The sequence below is a fragment of the Pteropus alecto genome, unplaced genomic scaffold (assembly GCF_000325575.1).
Source record: "Pteropus alecto unplaced genomic scaffold, ASM32557v1 scaffold68, whole genome shotgun sequence".
Taxonomy (NCBI): domain Eukaryota; kingdom Metazoa; phylum Chordata; class Mammalia; order Chiroptera; family Pteropodidae; genus Pteropus; species Pteropus alecto.
In genome coordinates, this window is record NW_006441386.1 from 1,002,459 (window position 1) to 1,020,289 (window position 17,831).

Sequence of the window (17,831 nt, forward strand, 5' to 3'; positions counted from 1 at the left end):
CCCAGAGTGGAGGTGAGGGTTGGGTAAGTTGGGGTAGGTACTACTTTAGGTAGAGTGGACAGGGAAAGCCTTACTAAAGTGTGACATGAAAACTGAGAACTAAACGATGAGAGAGAAATCACCATGTGAACAGCCAAGAGCACAGCATTCTAGGGATTAAAACACCTATGCAAAGGTAAGAGAAATGGAAAGGGGGCCTATAAAAGTTTTCTGTTGTTGCCATAACAAATTAGCACAAACTTACCAGCTTCAAACAACACCCATTTATTATCTCAAAGCTCTGTAAGTCAGAACTCCTGGCTATCTCAGCTGGTAACTCTGTTAAGGATCTCAAAAGGTCAAAGTTAAGCTGTCAGCCAGCCTAGGCTCTTAGCTGGAGTCCATGGGGAGAATCTGCTTCCAAACATACTCATGTTGGCAGAATTGAGTTCCAAGTAATTATAGGACTGTTCATTTCTTTGCTGGCTGTCAGGGATCATTCTCAGCTTCTAGAACCTACCCACATTCCTTGGCTTATATTCTCTATACCTTCAAAGCCAACAATAGTGCTCTGACTTCCTATTCTGCCCTCCTCTTCAGATTTTTATTTTAAAAACAACTTTATTGAAGTATAGTGCACGCATTTAAAGGGCACAATTTGATGGTAACCATCACCATAGCCAACTTAGAACATTTTTGTCATTTCAAAAAGAAACCCCATACTGTTTAGCTAACTCCTTTATCCCCGTCCTCTCCCCGTCAGTCCTAAGCAACCACTAATCTACTTCTGTCTCTATAGATTTCCCTGTTCTGGATGTTCATGTGAATGGGATCATATGATATGTGGTCTTTTTCAGTGGCTTCTTTCACTTAGCATGTTTTCAAAGTTAATCGTGGCATGTGTCAGTACTTCTCTTTATGACTGAATAATCACTTCATTGTATGGATATACTACATTTTGTTTATCCATTTGTCAGTTGATGGATATTTGGGTTTTCATCTTTTGGCTATTATGGGTAGTGGTGCTATCAACATTCATGTACAGGTTTCTGTGTGGATACATGTTTTCATATCGATTGAGTGTATACCTTGGAGTGGAATTGCTGGGTCATATAGAAGCTCTGTTTAATCGTTTGAGGAACTGTCAAATGGTTTCCAAAAGTGGCTGCATCATTGTATATTCACACCAGCAGTATATGAGGCTCCAGTTTTTCCACATCCTTGTTAACACTTGTTATTATCTGATGTTTTTTATCCTACTGGATGCGAAGTGGTATCTTATGGTTTTGATTTAGGTTTCTCTGATGACCCATGAAGTCAGACATCTTTTCATGTACTTATCGACCATTTGTATATCTTCCTTGGAGAAGTATCTATTCAGACCTTTTACCCATTAAAAACTTGTTATTTTTATTAATGTTGAGTTGTAATAGCTCTGTATATATTCTAGAGACAAGTTCTTTTTCAGATATATGATTTGCAAATATTTTTTCTCATTCTTTGGGTTATCTTTTCACTTTCTAGATGAGGTCCTTGGAAGCACAAAAGTTTTTAGTTATGATGAAGAACAGTTTGTCTTTTGTCGCTTTTTTGGTGTTATGTCTAAAAATCCTTTGCCAAATTCAAGATCGTGTAATTTACCTCTATTTTTTTCTCAGAGCTTTCAATTCCTGAGATTATTGATATGAATTGTTTTGGATCTCTCTGAGTTTTTTTCAGAAGTACCATCCTGAATTCTCTGTTATTTAAGTCGCATATTTCCATGTCTTTAAGCTTATTTTCTGGAGATTTTACTCTTTTTTTTTCTGACCTTTCTTGTCACCTTGGTTGTTCATGGTGTTTAAAGGATTATTTCTCCACTTGGGCATTAATGGAAGTGTATACTGCTTTTATTCCAGAAAGAAGGCTTATTATATAAAGGTCTCTTTTTAGCCTGTTGCAAAGAAGGTGTTTTTCTTTTGATTTCCAGTGGGTGGTGTCTAAGCATCTTGGATTCCCTACTTTATATAAAGCCTTAATAATGCTTTTTTATTTTCTTACAGATATTCAGTCATGCTCGCTACCCTCAGTCTCAGTCCCTGTCAGTGTTAGCAACAGTTTTGGTAGCATTTGCTCGTATTCCCCTGGGGCTAAGTCTTGGAGGATGTGGAGGGAGGAGCCTTTTGGGTTGGGTCTGGGGGCTGCGGCTCAGCCTCGCGTTTGCAACTGAGGTTGGTAATAAGCAACTGTTGCTTCTCTGCTGTCCCCACTTCTCTGCTTTCTGTCTTGATCCCTAGGCACTGCTGCTGCGTGGAGCTCACAGCTCTATCAGGCAGGGCAGTTCAGGGAACCCGCTGCACTTTCTGCCCTCCCTCTCCTTCTGCAGGGAGCTCTGGCTGCGAGAGGCAGCTCTTTGTTTCTCCCAGTTTGTGGCCTGATTCCCAGGGTTTGACCTGCAGTAGCTCTTGTGTGCAGATCCCACCCTCAGACGTGGTGGTGTGCAGTTTGGGTGTTTTTTGTTGAGTTTTAGATGTTCAACTTGTTATTGTTTGAAGGGGAGAGATCTGGGGACGTCTCGCACTTCGCCATGTTTCTGATGTCACTCTCTGCTGAATCTGCTATCACTCTGTCTCTGCAAGTTTTCCTCTCAGTAAAAAACTGGTCCCAGCTGGTGTGTGTGCTTTCAGGTCATTCAGTTTTGATTAGTCGACATTAGATGATCTTGGATGAGTTATTAATTCTCTGTGAGCCTGAGTATCCTCTTCATCAGTGGGGATAATGACAGTAAACACTTATTTGGTTTCATGCTTGTCAGGCAGCGAAAGATGATTAGATCTCTGTACCCGGCCACCAGTATCTTAAACGTTTATATAGAGGCTTTAACTCGGTTCAGTCTCCTATTGCATTCAGGTGGTATCCTCAGAGTTTTTATAGTTTTATCTTTTGCATTTAGGTTTTTGACCCATTTTGAGTTAATTTTTGTTTAGGGTATGAGGTAAAGGTCTAACTTCATTCTTTTGCATGTGGTTATCCAATTGTCTCAGTACCATTATAGTTTTATCTTTTGCATTTAGGTCTTTGACCCATTTTGAGTTAATTTTTGTATAGGGTATGAGGTAAAGGTCTAACTTCATTCTTTTGCATGTGGTTATCCAATTGTCTCAGTACCATTTGGTGAAAAGATTCTTCTTTTTTCATTGGATAGTTTAGGCACCCTTGTGGTGACCTTAGATGTGTGGGTTTATTTCTGGTCTCATAATTCTATTCCATTGATCCATATGTTTACCCTTGTACCAGTACCACACTACTTCGATTATCATGGCTTTGTGCTAAATTTTGAAACTGAAAAGTCCTACATTCTTTTTCAAAAAATTTTTTTGACTATTCTGGGTTTCCGTCCTCTTTTGCATTTAGGACTCATGTGCTTATATTGTGCCCACCTGGATAATCCAGGATAATTTTTCTGTTTTAAAGTCAACTGATTCGTAACCATAATTATCTGCAAGTCTTTTTTGCCATGAAAGGTAACACAATCACAGGTGTAACATCAGAGAACAAAGGTCAGAGAGACACAAGGCCTGTGGGGGCCTAGGTTTGTTAAATGGTGGAGAATGGTAGGAGCAGAAGTTGGACAGAGATGTGAATGGAAGTTTCAGAAATATTAATTTGTCTGACGTCACATTTCTAATAAGTAAGTAAAAGAGCTGAGATTTGAATGCAGATTTGACTGATCTTTAGATCTCATGTCCACACCAAATTGGTTTTCATAGACTTTTAGCTATTATTATTGTTTTTATCTTAATACCTGTTGAACTCAGTATATGCTAAGTAGTCCTCGCAATTCTGTTATATTTCCCAGTTTTAGAATAGTACCTGGACAGGTCTTTGCCTGCAGATAAATAAGCTGTATTGGAACTAGCATAAGAAAAAAAGAAAAGAACAGTGAGGAACCAAAGAGTGTGTCGCAGAATCTGAGGGTAGGCAGGCAGCTAAACCTTAGGAAAGAACTGGAACTGAGAAATAGAAATCTAAGGACTTAGAGAGTATTTTTCTTTTGCCACTTTTCTCTGCTTCTTGGTGTGTATCTGTTTCATTCTGCAGACTGCTTATCATGTTACTCAGGTCACTTGATAAAAGATGGCCATGCCACAACTCCTCCATCATTCTAGAGAACAGCTCAGAGTTAGTTTTATTTCCAGAACTTCAGTTTGGGTCACGTATTAACCTCTGGTTCAGCCAGCTGTGGCCCTGAAGTGGTGGGTATACAAAAATGGCTGCTGGCAGCCTACCTTTGTGGAGTAGGGTAACAGTTCTCTGATAAAATGGAGGTTGCTCTTACATGTATGTGGCAGACTCACTCCAAAGTGTGTTGCCATCACTCCCCTTTCCATTTCCACTGTATTACCTCTATTATTATAACTTCTTATTGTGATTGTCTCTTGATCACTATCCCTGTCTCCTGTTCTACACTTTCTCCCCAATCCAAACTAGAAATTGCCTCTTAAGTTTTCAAAAAAAAAAATTTATACAGTAAAATCGAATATTGGGGGAGTATACAGTTCTATGAATTTTAAAACATATGGATTTATGTAAACATCTCCATAATCAGAATACAGAACAGTTCCATCATTTCCAAAAATGTCTTGTGCTATTTTTTTTATTGGTACCCTCTCTCAATCCTAATTCCTAACAAACACTAGTGGCAATACACTTTGGAGGTGGGATCTGTAACAATTCATTAATGAAACATGACAGAGAGACTCGCAAGTTTACAAATACACTTTACTGCCTCTACAACATCATACAATATGTAAACTTTTAAAACTGTCTTTGTTCACTTAGCCTAAAGCCTTTGAGATTCATCCAAGTTGCTGGGTATATCAGTACTCTCCCCAACTTTTTTTCCCACTGAGGAGCATCCATTGCATGGATATACCACACAGTTTATTTATCTGTTCACTCATTGAAAGATACTTTGGTTGTTTCCAGTTTTTAAAAAATTCCCAAGTAATACTTCTAGAAACATGTGTGTAGATTTTTGAGTGACATCAGTTTTATTTCTTTAGAGGAAATAACCAGGAATGGAATTGCTGAGTCACATAAGTGTATGTTTAACTTTTTATGAAACCATCAAACTGTTTTTCGCGGTGGCTGTACTATTTGCATTCCACTTGGAATGTGTGAGAATTTAGTTGCTCTGCATCCTTGCTACCACTTGGTGCTGTTGGTATTTTTAATTTTATCCATTCTGGTAAGTGTAGAGTGATATCTCAGGGTGGTTTTAATTTACATTTCTCTAATGGATGATGATGTTAAACAACTTTTCATGTGCTTATTTGCCATGTTGTCAAGAACTGTAAAGGATCTGAGTTTTTACCCTACTTACAGGTAACAAGTTAGCCTGCCATAGTTTTGTGGATGTTGGCAGAGAAATGAGATTCTGAGTTAGAGACAACGGACTTTATTATTCACAGGACATCAACAAAACAAGTTTCATTTTTACATGGGCTACCCTTGCCCTCAAGTCCCATGGGAGTGATGTCACAGCTGAGGAACTCAAGCTTAGGGAACCTAAATCTTTTATAATTGACAGCAAAGGGACCTGCTTGACCTTTGACCTGGAGGGAAACATTGTGTCTTTTATACTCTATTGATAGTAAACAAACTTACCCTCTGCTCTAGGGAGAGCTTTGTATATTTTAAGAATGGTAGATACTCCAGCATCCTTGAAGAGATAATCCGTTGCAAAGGCCTCTTGTATTGAAATATGAGAATTGTCTCCCAACTTGTATATCTTCTTTAGATAAGTGTCTTTCAAGTCTTTTGCCCATTTTTTTAATTGGGTGGTTTTTTTTTATTGTTGACTTTTGAGTGTTCTTTATATATTCTAGATACATGTCCTTGGTCAAATATGTGATTGCAAGTATTTTCTCCCAGTTTGTAGTTTTGTTGTTGTTGTTGTTTTCATTTTATTAATGGTGTCATTGGCAGAGCAAAAGATTTTAGTTTTGCTGCCAAGTTGTAGCTGCATATTGTAATGCACCCTTTGTGGGTTGTAATTCCAATGTCAGTTAGTTTTTCAAAACCTTTGCAGTACTGATTGCCCCATTTCATGTATGTGCTAGTCTGAAACTTGTTTGGCGGTCTCTGTTTGAATTTTAGTCTTTTGTCCTAAATAGCATCAGATCCATTATGCACAGCCTAGAGGTGAGCCCAGGAGTTCACAGACATTTTCAGGTTGCTCTCTTGAGTTCTCCTTTTCAGTGATTTCTCCTGTATTTATTTTTTGTTCCCTAGGTTCTCATCTTTTCTTTCCTCTGGCCAGAAAACTGTGGAGTTAGTTACCCTACTCTGTCATGTACACTGTACTTCCACAACTGTCTGCACATTTGAGGCCAAGAAATGGGAGGATAGACAGTGAAGAAAATCAGTAGTTCCCCTTACTCAGAGTTAGCTCCTGCAGTCTGTCTTTCCAGTCACTATTTTATGTGGTTGCTTGGGTGCTATGGCTCAAGAGAAGGTGGAAAAGACAATAAAATTGAGACATTTTCATATTTTCTCTCAGTGTTAGGGTTCCCTTTCTCCTTCCTTGAGCCAGAACTAGAGGCACTCTTTGTGCCTTGGTGTCCATTTCTGGGTTGGCTTGGTGATACTGGAGGGGGAAAACATGGTAAACTCACTGAGGGTTTGGTGATATGTTGAATTCTGGTCTTCCCTAATTCTACTCCTCCCTTTTGCCTTTGAGAATCTCCAAAAGTGGTGCTCAGTATATACTATCCAGGTTTTATAGCTGGACTAAATCTGTGAAGTCTGTCTCTCTCATAGCATGTGGCCCTTGATGTCTGTGTTCAATTTTTGTTTGTTTGTTTGTTTGTTTTTATGCTTGACTTCTAGGGATCATCCCTGCGCCTCCATCCCTTTATTTTCAGCCAAAGATTGTTGTTTGTTCAGACAAGGAATTTCTACACAGACATCTCTAGCCAGTAAGGCTTCCACACTGGTAAACAGACCCTGTGCATACACAGAGGAGACATGAGAGAGCCCAGCAGAAAGAGCTGGTGGCCTGAAGTTTAAATGCATTTCTTGGCTAACACATTGGTCCATCAGCAAAGAGGAAGTGTTTGTCCATTTTTATAGCTGATTTTGGGTAAAGAGGATTTATTGTCCTCACCTCATCACTCTATAAGACAGAACTTCATCTCTCAAGTTTTAATGTATTAAAATAAAAATCTTAACATGCTTTTCCCTTTTCAGGAGCTTTCAATGATGCTTCAATCCACACTCTATAGCCTGGAGTTTTTAAGTGCCATCGTATTTGACTTCACACCAAACTTTTTCACTTAACCTCCTCTTTATACCACATTGTTCTTATTCTACATTTGCTTTCCTGTTTCTGAGCTTTTTGTAAAAGATGTTATCCCTATTTAGAATGTCCTCTCTCCAAGACTCTCTTAGGTTCAACTGAAAGCTCTTTCAGGTCTGCACCCTCAGTCCTAGGCCCAAGTGGTCTCTCCATACTCCTTTATCAGAATTACGCCTTTTTCTACCTCACAGTTTCATAGCACTATATCTTTCTGCATTGTTCAGTATGCCTATTTTTTTGGTTATAAGCTTCCAGAAGGCAAAGACATGTTCTAGTAAGTATACTAACAATGGTATCTAGCTCAGTTCTGTGCACACAGTTGGCACTTAGTTAAATTATGATAAGATCCCTAAGATATAGGACTTAATTATGTCTGGACATGTGAGTTTCTTGAATACATTCTGTGGATCGTCACTTTATTCTGTGCTTGTTTGGCAGTTTATTTGTTTATGGGAAGAAGAATAAGGACCATTTCATTATATGAATTTGAATGGAAATTCTTGGGTAGCAATTTATAATACAATCCTGATGCTATGAACAAATAAGATATGGTATAGTAGAAAAGAAAACAAATTTTGGAATTTGTTAAGGCATTATTTTGAATTTTAACTCTAACATATGTGACCTGACTTCTTCAAGCTTTGTTTACTCAACCTCGAAATGGGGATACTAATTCCTTGTCTTTGATGAATAAATGATTTTATATTTTGGTAAGTACTTGACACAGTAGGTTTTCTACAACTGTTTATCCCTCTCTGTCCAAGCCAGTATTATCTGTTCCTGTATACTAGCAGAGAGAAAGAACTCCCTCTTTTCAGAGCTTTTAGGTGATTCTTCCTCACTCCTTTAACAACTGTAAGGTGGCAGCAAGAAGAAAATAGGGGTTAGTAAAATGAGTCAACCTAACACTATTGATAAAATCCAGTCAGTTGCCAGAGGTGAAAACTCCCTTAACACATTTAACCTGCCAAGTAAGGAATCTTGTTAAAAAATAACTTTGCAGAAAATCCAAATTATTTTGCTGATAGTCTAAAAAGGATAGTCATAGCTAAAAATTTCTCTGGTTTCATAATCAACTTAAGACACATTTTAAAATTAATTTCTCCTTATTCAAACAATTTTCTAAATTTATATCTTACATAAGCCCTTAAATTTGTATCAAATCTTAAAGGAAAGCTTATTCACTGTCCAAATGAAGGCTGAGTAGAAAACAGCCTTGTGTCCATATGCAATCCAAAACACATATTAAGCACCTTAGCTCCATACTGTGTTCTGTTGGGAATATAAAGCAGCTCCTCAAGATGCTTCTAGTCTAGGTGGGAGGAAGTCAAATATAGAAATGATTTTTTATAATGAAGTAGAATGAATATAACTGGTTCCTAAATAAGCAGTGTTATGAGTATAGAGGCTCAAAGTTAACTCTGGGTGGAAGGGTGCTCATGAGAAGCTTCACTGAAGAGATGGTCCTTAAAATGAACTTTCAATAGTGAATCATCTTTGAAAAGGCAGAAGAAAGGTATAGGAAAGACTTCTAGGCTGAGGCACAAACATGCATTATTTGCTTGGTAAGTGGTCATATGATTGAACATTACTGTGCTCAGAAAGGTGAGTTCGGACAAGTAGATTGGGAACAATGTAGTACAAAGAAGCTAACCTGGTTTTGAACATTGTTAGAACCTTCTCTGTTGCTTCTCTGCTGCTTGTTTTTAGTAGAGTTTACATGCTTTTGAAAATTTCTCTGAACCTGAGTTTTCACATTTAGTAAAATGGAGATAATGTTTACCTTTCTTTTTTGTGGGAAATAATTATATTAAATATCTGTCACAATATTGGGTATGTAGTGTGCGGTGACAAATACTAGGCTCATGTTTATTTTTCCTAGATTACTGAGGGCCTTGAATGCCGTCTCAGGATTTAGATTATTCTGATGCTTTAATTATACTCGCTTTCTTGGTAAATTTTAAACTTTGAGACAAAGTATTCACTTTTATCCCTCTCTGTTGATTGTTTAGTTTTCTGTGCAGAAGTTTTTTAAGTTTCATATAGTCCCATTTGTTCAGTTTTGCTTTTGTTGCTTGTGTTTTTGTTACGATATCCAAGAAATCATTGCCAAACCCAATGTCATGAAGTTTTTCCCCTGTTTTATTCTAGGAGTTTTATAGTTCTATGCTTTATATTCAGGTCTTTAATCCAATAGTAGTCCCTTCTTAAAGTGTTCATCATTTCTTTAATATGATTGCGTCAAGAATTTGCAGTATTTAAACTTTCTTTTTCCCTCCCTCTCTTTTCCCTGCCTCTCTCTCTCCTTTTTTTCCTTCACTCCCTTTTCCCCCTCCCTCCTCTTCTTCATTCCCCTATAGTTTGAAGATATGGACTCATTTTTTGGTGCTTAATTGCTATGCTGATAAAAGAATTCATTTAAAACAATCTTTTTTTGTTTGTTTCTTGGTTAGCAGGAAGAAGATGAGCCTTAAGTCTGAGCGCCGAGGAATTCATGTGGATCAATCAGAGCTCCTATGCAAGAAAGGATGTGGTTACTACGGCAACCCTGCTTGGCAGGGTTTCTGTTCCAAGTGCTGGAGGGAGGAGTACCACAAAGCCAGGCAGAAGCAGATTCAAGAGGATTGGGAACTGGCAGAGCGGTAAAAGGACGTAACTAGGGGTGGTTTAACCATGTTATAACTGGATATATAGTTCTGTCATTGTCAGAATACGTGTTTTCTCTTCTGTTTTGAGCAATCAGCAAGTCAGCTGATGAGAAATGGATTTTTTGCTCTTCTCAGACAACATTTAATGGATAGCTTTCAGTGATTTCTTATTTCCTCTTTGTCTTAACTTTTAATTATGTTGTGTTGGGGTGTGTTAATCTTAGACTCTAATATAGATAATAAGTTTCTTGGGTTAGAAGAATAGAGATAAACATACTTCACATAGAGGTTAAATGTGGAAATATATATGATGTACCTAGCTAGCACAGGTCTTGGGACATGGTTCTTGTCAAGCATTGTTTTCTTCATTTTTTGATATATCCAGCATGGCATCTGGCACAATCATAAACACATAATAGTAGAATTCTATTGATATGATATATAGCGCTTACATTATGAAAATTTAATTTTTATAAAATGGAGTTTGTAGGTCAAAAGTATTTGATAAGTTCGTATTATCTAGAAATACGAGTAGGATAAAAATTAAAAGGTAGAATACCTGGTGAGCATAGGAACTAGTAAAACGCCACGAATAATGTTAATCTTTTGCCAAAGCATCCCGGAAACTAAAACTTCTTGATAAAAGAAAGTCAGACTGAACTCTGAGAGCTTTTGCTAGTTTTTTTAAATATCTAATTAGCCACAATTTGTTGAGTGACTAGTCTGCCAGCATCTGTGGCGAACTCAGAATTATAAAGTACACTCACAGCTTTCGGTGACTCCATGGTCAATGAAAGAGAAAATACAGACATAGAACATGAACTATTTCCTCCGATTTCCCACTGCACTCCTAATTTTCTCAGTAGCTGATCTTATTTCATAAAGAAAGTAGAGGCTGCTAGGCATGAATTTCCTTGGCTTTCTCCCCTCTCCACATTAAAATGTACAAATATCTTTATATTAACTTCTGTTTTGCCTCAGAGAAAGATGTGTCCCTATTCCATCCTCAGACTACCACCTCTCCTTGTGACTTTGTTATTTTTTCTTACTCCTTCCAATTGTGACCCTGCTTGAAGTTTCTTAAATTTCTCATATTTGAGCAGGCATGAGAATCACCTAGAAATCTTGTAAAAACAGTGATTACTAGACCTCACCCTTAGAGTCTCTGACTTCATTAGGTTGGGAGTGAAGCCTGACAATTTGCAGTTCTAACAAGTTCCCAGGTGATGCTGATGCTGCTGTCTGGGGAATCACAGTGAGAACCATTTTCTGTAACCTTTAAGATTTATTAGAAATACCTGAAATTCAGCAGATCCAAGGCAAAAATTTATTGCTTTTATTTACTCTAATCCCCATTTCCAACTTTTTTTCTAACCCTCTTTCTGTATCAATAACATCATTGTTTATTCACTTGGCTAAAAAACATTTGAGTCCTTTACCTCCCACACTGTCTACAAATAATTGAGCACCTTCTAATTATTGTAGCTTCGGAAGGCTTTTGAATTTTACCCTCTCCTATTTTCCAGCTCCTTATTTTCTCTTATTTAAATCTTTGTAATATATTCTTAATTATTGTCCCTATCTCTAGTCTCTCTGCCCCTCAAGTTGTCATGCAGATACCTGTATTATCTTCCTAAAGCACAGATCTGATAATGGTAATTTATTGGATTTATAGTCTTTTTTTGGTTCTCTACCTCATGATGAAATCCAAGATGATAGTGAAGTTGGCAGTCAAGATTTCTTACCATGTAGTGCCTGCCTCTACATCCAGCATCATAGTCTATCACACCATCAGTGTTCTGACTACATTGAACTTGGATCATAACAAGAACCACATGCCTTCACATTTGTAATTCCTTCTTCCTGGAATGCCCTTTCACTTGGCAGAATCCTATTCATTCTTTAAGACAGACCTATTTGTCACCATTGTGAAACCTTCTTGGATTCCTCCAGATTTAGTTTTTTTTCCTGTGTTCTCATACCCCTTGGGTTTTACTCTCCACTATAGGAACTGTCACATTATACTGTAATTATTTACTTATCTCTTTCTCCTTTTTGACCACGAGCTTGTTAGGGAAATGAACACGATCTATGGAGAAAGTCCCTTTTAAAGTCTGTAGTAGCATGCAGGATACTTACACATTAGAGAGCTCAGACCTATTTGCTATATTTAGCCTCTAGTTCTAAATATTTTAGATCCTCAATTCGTTGAGTACTAACTTTTAGATACGAGGAGAACTTGGAGGATATCTGGATCATTCTTAATCCTCTCTTGAATTACAGACTACAACGGGAGGAGGAAGAGGCCTTTGCTAGCAGTCAGAGCAGCCAGGGGGCCCAGTCTCTCACATTTTCCAAGTTTGAAGAAAAGAAAACCAATGAGAAAACCCGCAAAGTGACCACAGTGAAGAAGTTCTTCAGCGCTTCATCCAGAGTCGGATCAAAGAAGGGTGATTCTGTGATTTCTTTTTTTCCTTTTGTGCCCAAATGAGGTACAGAGTAGATCCACAATGCATGTGGGCTCAGTTTTTTCATTTCTGTAAACTTTCATAGACTATTAACTTAGATTTGAGACTGAAATTAGGTTTAAGGGTCGGATGATATATATGAAACCAAAAATCTCTGGTTGGAAGACATTGTGTTTTAGAGAAGCTTGTTTATAGGAGCAATAAAGGGAATTGAAATATAGTTTTCTTTATAAAATTCATTCCCATCTAAAAGGCTATCTTTTGGGATGTTTTATTTTTGTGCTTTTCATTTTTGGTTTCTGGTTTATTCTCCTTTGTGTAGTATCCTCACTATCCATACCTTATCAGAAATGGCTGTTTCTAGGCTTGCAGTCATCTAATACAGAAGTTTTCTGAGACCTTATTTGAGAGACAGCTTGTGTCTTGAGGAAATATGTATGAACATATAGGGAACATGTTGAGTGAACATATAGGAAAAGGCTTAGTTTGGGCTTTTAGAGGAGTAGCAGTAAACCAAAGTATATATTTTATAGCGCATAGATTTGTATATACTTGACCTTATTCATCCTATTTCTTAAAATGCTGTGTAATCAGCAAAAGGATTATCACCAAAGTCACAATTGTTCTACCGGTGAGCAGACAAGCTAGTTGAAATGGCCTAGCAGGAAGCATGAAAGAATGTCTTGTTAGGGCTTAATCTCTGAACCTTTATGTTAGTAATGAGTTATGCAGTGAATTTGGAATGGTGAGGGAGGCTGGGAACAGGAGCTGTTTTCTTGAGGCCCCTGTCTCACCCATAGCTCCACAACCTGGGTAGTTGTCTTGAGGTTTTTTAGGTTTGCCCAAAGGCAGGGGAATGATAACTTCACACTTTAAGATCTTTGCTGATCTTTCGGATTTAATGACTTTTGTTGTTTTGTTTTATTAAAAGGGAAGGTTATTGTCTATCAGCCATGCTACCCTGAACAAGCCCGATCCCGTCTGATCTCGGAAGCTAAGCAGGGTCGGGCCTGGTTAGTACTTGAATGGGAGACCACCTAGGAAGACCAAGTGCTCTAGGTGTAAAAAATTAAAAAATTAAAAAATTAAAAAATAAGGGATTGTAAACTGACAAGATCCTTGCAATCTTTGAGGTCAACTAAGGGTTGCCTCGCCAAAAAAAAAAGGAAGGTTGTTTATAACCAACAGTATTTCTCTTAATAACTGCAAACTTTTAGAAAGTCTTTTTGTTCACATGATTAATTTGGAGTTGTTTCTTGGTTGGCTATTACTTATAGCAGTTTTCTCTTCTGCAACAAGAGGGGGAATAATCAATACCTGCTAGAGATTAAATTAAGAGTGTATTTGGCTCATGGTTTAATTATTAGGAGGTAATATATAGAGTAGTTAAGAATATAAGCTTTGGAGTCACCCTGGTTTGAGTCTCTGCTTTGTGGTTTACTAGGTCTATGACTGGGAGCAAGTTAATTTCTTTAAAGCCCTGTCTGTTCTGAGGAACAGTAATACTAACCATAGGCATGTCTTGAAGGTTAAATGAGTTGTTGTGTATGAAGAGTTTAGCACAGTACCTGACACACATTGTAAGTCTCTAATAAGTGTTAGCTGTTTAAAAATATGTTGTTTTTCTGAGAGAATAATCTCTGCTAGTAAGGAGCTCAAGGGTATTGATGAAAGCCATTCATTTATCTTAAATTCTTTTTCTTGCTTTGAGAAAGTCTCATCTTATGCATTTATGATAGGTGGTGAAATGTTATATGACAACAGATGAAATAGTAAAGAAATTATAAAACTATCGGCTCTACCTGCCTCATTTTACAGATGACAGTATGAAAGCCCATAAAAGTTAACTGGTTTACTTACCCAAGGCCGTGTAATGAGTTGATGTATTAGAATTCAGGTCTCCTAACTTCTGTTTCAGTTTTTTTCTACTATAACCCTTGACCTCAAGTACATGCCTGTGTGTTTCTATGTCTATATCTCTATGATGAGGTTTCTATTACTAAGTTCATAAAGTTATGCATATTCACTGACCATCCTTGGCAGTTTTAGAAAAAGGTCCTAAGAGCTCTGACAATGTGCATCATATTATAGAAAGAAGATTTGTACTTTAAAAGAAGCAAGTCCCAAGTTATTTTTATTTTAAAACTTATATATGTAATAGTTCTTATGTTTTAGCTCTTGGTTTTTAGGTTTTTTGTTTGTTTGCTTGTTTGTTTTTTGTCTCTAGAAAGCATATGGAGATAAAGGCCTCAAAGTACTGAAGAAAATCAGTGTGCGCTGTTGGATCTTTAACTTTTGCCAGATGAACTTTGCATTTCAAACTGATATTTTTTGCCTTTGCATGTGGATAAAGTTAGCCCATACTAAATGCAGTTTTAACTTATTGAGTCTAGACTAAAATAGACCTTTTGTATTCTGTGTTCTTTATTTTACTTCATTAATACATGATGCCTTTGCTCTTTATATTTTACTTGCTACATTGGTGGCACAAAGGAAAGCTCTTAAGCTAAGGCAGCTTGGTGATAAATAGAACCCAAAGAACCTTCTAAGGGATTCGAAGACTATTTTAACAAGAGTTGGATGCCCCTTCAGAGAAGATAAATGGAATAACCTGACTAAAAACTGAAGAGAGTTTATTTACAGTTTTCTAATCTCCAAAGTAAAGTTGAGTGAGCCATAATTTATAGAGTAAATCATAGTGGATTGGCCAAGTTAAAACACTTGCTCAAACATTAAAAAATGCCTTTTTAAAAAGGAGCTCAAATCAGTGTTGTCACCCTGAGTAAAATTTTGTGGACATTTTACAAATTATTCAAAAGCCTGTGCTCCTAGAATTAAAATACTAATCTTCCAGCCAGGCCTTCGGTTCTAACACTGTTCTTCACTAAAGTGAACTAAGTTCCTTGGAGAAATGACTGATTCCATGCTGGAGCAAGGAAAGAGAGTCCCCCTAAAATGCTGGAGATACATCAAAGCTAGCTAGAATGGGTTCCCACTGGCCATATTGGAGTATCAGAATAAATAAGAACAATATAACTGATTGAATACAATAATAATCCATTAGTCTATCTTACTAATAACATAAATAATTAAATAAAAGAGAAGAGAAAGGTCTTCTTTACCAAAGAATGTTGAATAATTAATCAATATAGAAGGGATGATGGATATAGAAAATCATCATTTTGCAATCATCGTAAGAATTGATTCAGGCAGGTTTCATCAATGGGTGCTAAATCTGGGGTGAGAAGGGACAGTTTCCTGAAGAACAGGTTATGAACATGGTCTCCGATTAACTCCCATAATTTATTTATTAATAACAAATAGAGAAATAGTAACTGTATAACTCTGGGAGAAGATGGACATTATATGCATCCACGTATGATACTTTGAAAAGAGCACAACATGAAGTATATAATATCTAAACTGAAATTTATAACCTGAATTCAATCATGAGAAAACGACAGCGAAACCCAAATGGAGGGGCATTCAATAAAGTAACTGGCCTATATTCTTCAAAATTATGAATGTCATGAAAAATGAAGGCTGAGGAATGTTTCCAGATTGAAGAAGACTAAGTATACATGACCACTAAATGCATGCGTGACCCTCAGTTGAATCCTATGTAAGGAAAAAAAAAAGCCACACACTTAAAAAATAGCTGTACTGTTGTATGTAAAAGAATGTCCTAGTTATTAGGAAATACTCATATTAAGGAGTAAAGAGCATGATATATACAATCTACTCTGAAAATATTTACAAGAAATAATACAGTTATGTAGCAAAACCTTAACATTTTATGAATCTGGGTAAAGGCTATAAAGGAATTCTTTGTAGCAATATTGCAGCTTTTCTGTAAATTTGAAGTTATTTCAAACTAAGTTTTAAAAAATAAAACTATAACCCTCTAGCATTCAGTGCTATCCCAAAACCAGAATTTCAGATATTAATTAAATAGAAGCATGGTGTTAATTACATTGTTTGAAAGATCACTAATGAATAGCTACTTAATCCTGAAGGCCTAGTTGGTGCTTACAGGAAACCGAGGTGAAGTTTCCCAAGTTGACTTTGGAACCAATTTTATAACTGTGCCTGTTTTTACAATTATTTTGCAAGTACAGGCAGTTTGGTTGACTTTTCTCATTTACTCCAAAGATTATTTATCTTGTAAAATCTTTTATAATGTTATCGAATGCAATATACTTAGAACATGATCAGTTTCTGATTTTTATTGATAAGGGCACGAGAAGTTTTCCTTGACACCAAATATGTAGTGTTTTTTATTCTCCAGTACCACTGGGTGACCAATAATTCTATAGAGAGTCAGCACAGACCCCCACGGGTTAAGGGCTCAGTCTCACAAGACTTCCCCCGTTTCAGACACCAGTTGAAACCCCCAGGATTGGGGACACTCATACTTCAGACCAACTAGCTATAAATTGGGAATTCCCACAATCTTCTCAGGTTTGATAATTTGTTAGAATGACTCGCAGAACTCAAGAAAACACTTTATTTACTCTACTTGTTTATCATAAAGAATACAACTCAGGAACAGCCAAATGGAAGAGATGCATAAGGCAAAGTAGGGGAGGGGATGCCGAGCTTTCATGCCCTCTTTGGGCATGCCATGCTCCCAGCACCTCGATGTGTTGACCAACATGGAAGCTCCCCTAAACCTGTCGTTTAGGTGTTTTTATTGAGGCTTCATTTTGTGGGTGTGATTGATTAAATCATTGGCTTTTGGTGATTAGAGATCCCAATTTCCTCTCCCCATCCCAAAGTTGGGTCAGGGGTGGGACAGGACTGAAAGTTCCCATTTGATTGGTTCCTCTGGTGACTAGCCCTTATCTAGATAGCCCTAAAACTACTAGGGGCCTAGCAAGAGTCACCTCATTAGTACAAACTCAGATATAGAAGAAAGAGACTTGTTATGAATAAATAAAAAAAAAAAAAGATGCTCCTCTCACCCTTATCACTCTGGAAATTCCAGGGGTTTTGGGAGCTTTGTTGCAGGAAGCTAGGGGCAAAGACCAAATATATATTTTTTATTGTACTACAGATTATTTGCCTTTTATCCATATTATATAACTATAGTAAGAAAAACTGAAAAAGTCAGAACTATAGTATTCTACTAAGCTGCCTTTTTTTGTTTGGATATGTGTGGGCTTTTAGTAATTTTTTATCGTTGAGATAACGTCTTTTTAGTACTAGAAGTAATATTAATTATCTTTATTACATGATCATGTTCTTTTTTTCATATTGACATTTTCAGGTTGTCTTTACTCTTTAACAACTATTCAAGTAAATTTAGTGATTTTGCCTTTACAGGTTTGTTTTTTATATTAAAGATTTAATTTAATTTAACATGTGATCTGCTTTGCATATAGCCTTACTGAG

At 36.9% G+C, this 17,831-nt stretch overlaps 1 protein-coding gene and 1 pseudogene across 8 annotated transcripts in view; both read left to right on the top strand.

Moving 5' to 3' along the window:
* The window catches only part of RABGEF1 (RAB guanine nucleotide exchange factor 1), an 85,990-nt gene that overhangs the window by 41,584 nt on the left and 26,575 nt on the right, over nucleotides 1-17,831 (top strand). For 6 of the 8 annotated variants that reach the window (XM_015594618.2, XM_015594617.2, XM_015594619.2 and 3 more), the window contains 2 exons: nucleotides 9,775-9,963; nucleotides 12,253-12,419. In XM_015594618.2, coding sequence (XP_015450104.1) covers nucleotides 9,775-9,963; nucleotides 12,253-12,419 — 356 coding nt within the window. The remainder of the gene's footprint in view (nucleotides 1-9,774; nucleotides 9,964-12,252; nucleotides 12,420-17,831) is intronic. The other 2 variants (XM_025051498.1, XM_015594621.2) reach the window with 1 other exon arrangement.
* Nucleotides 13,380-13,499, top strand: LOC112485341 (annotated as a pseudogene).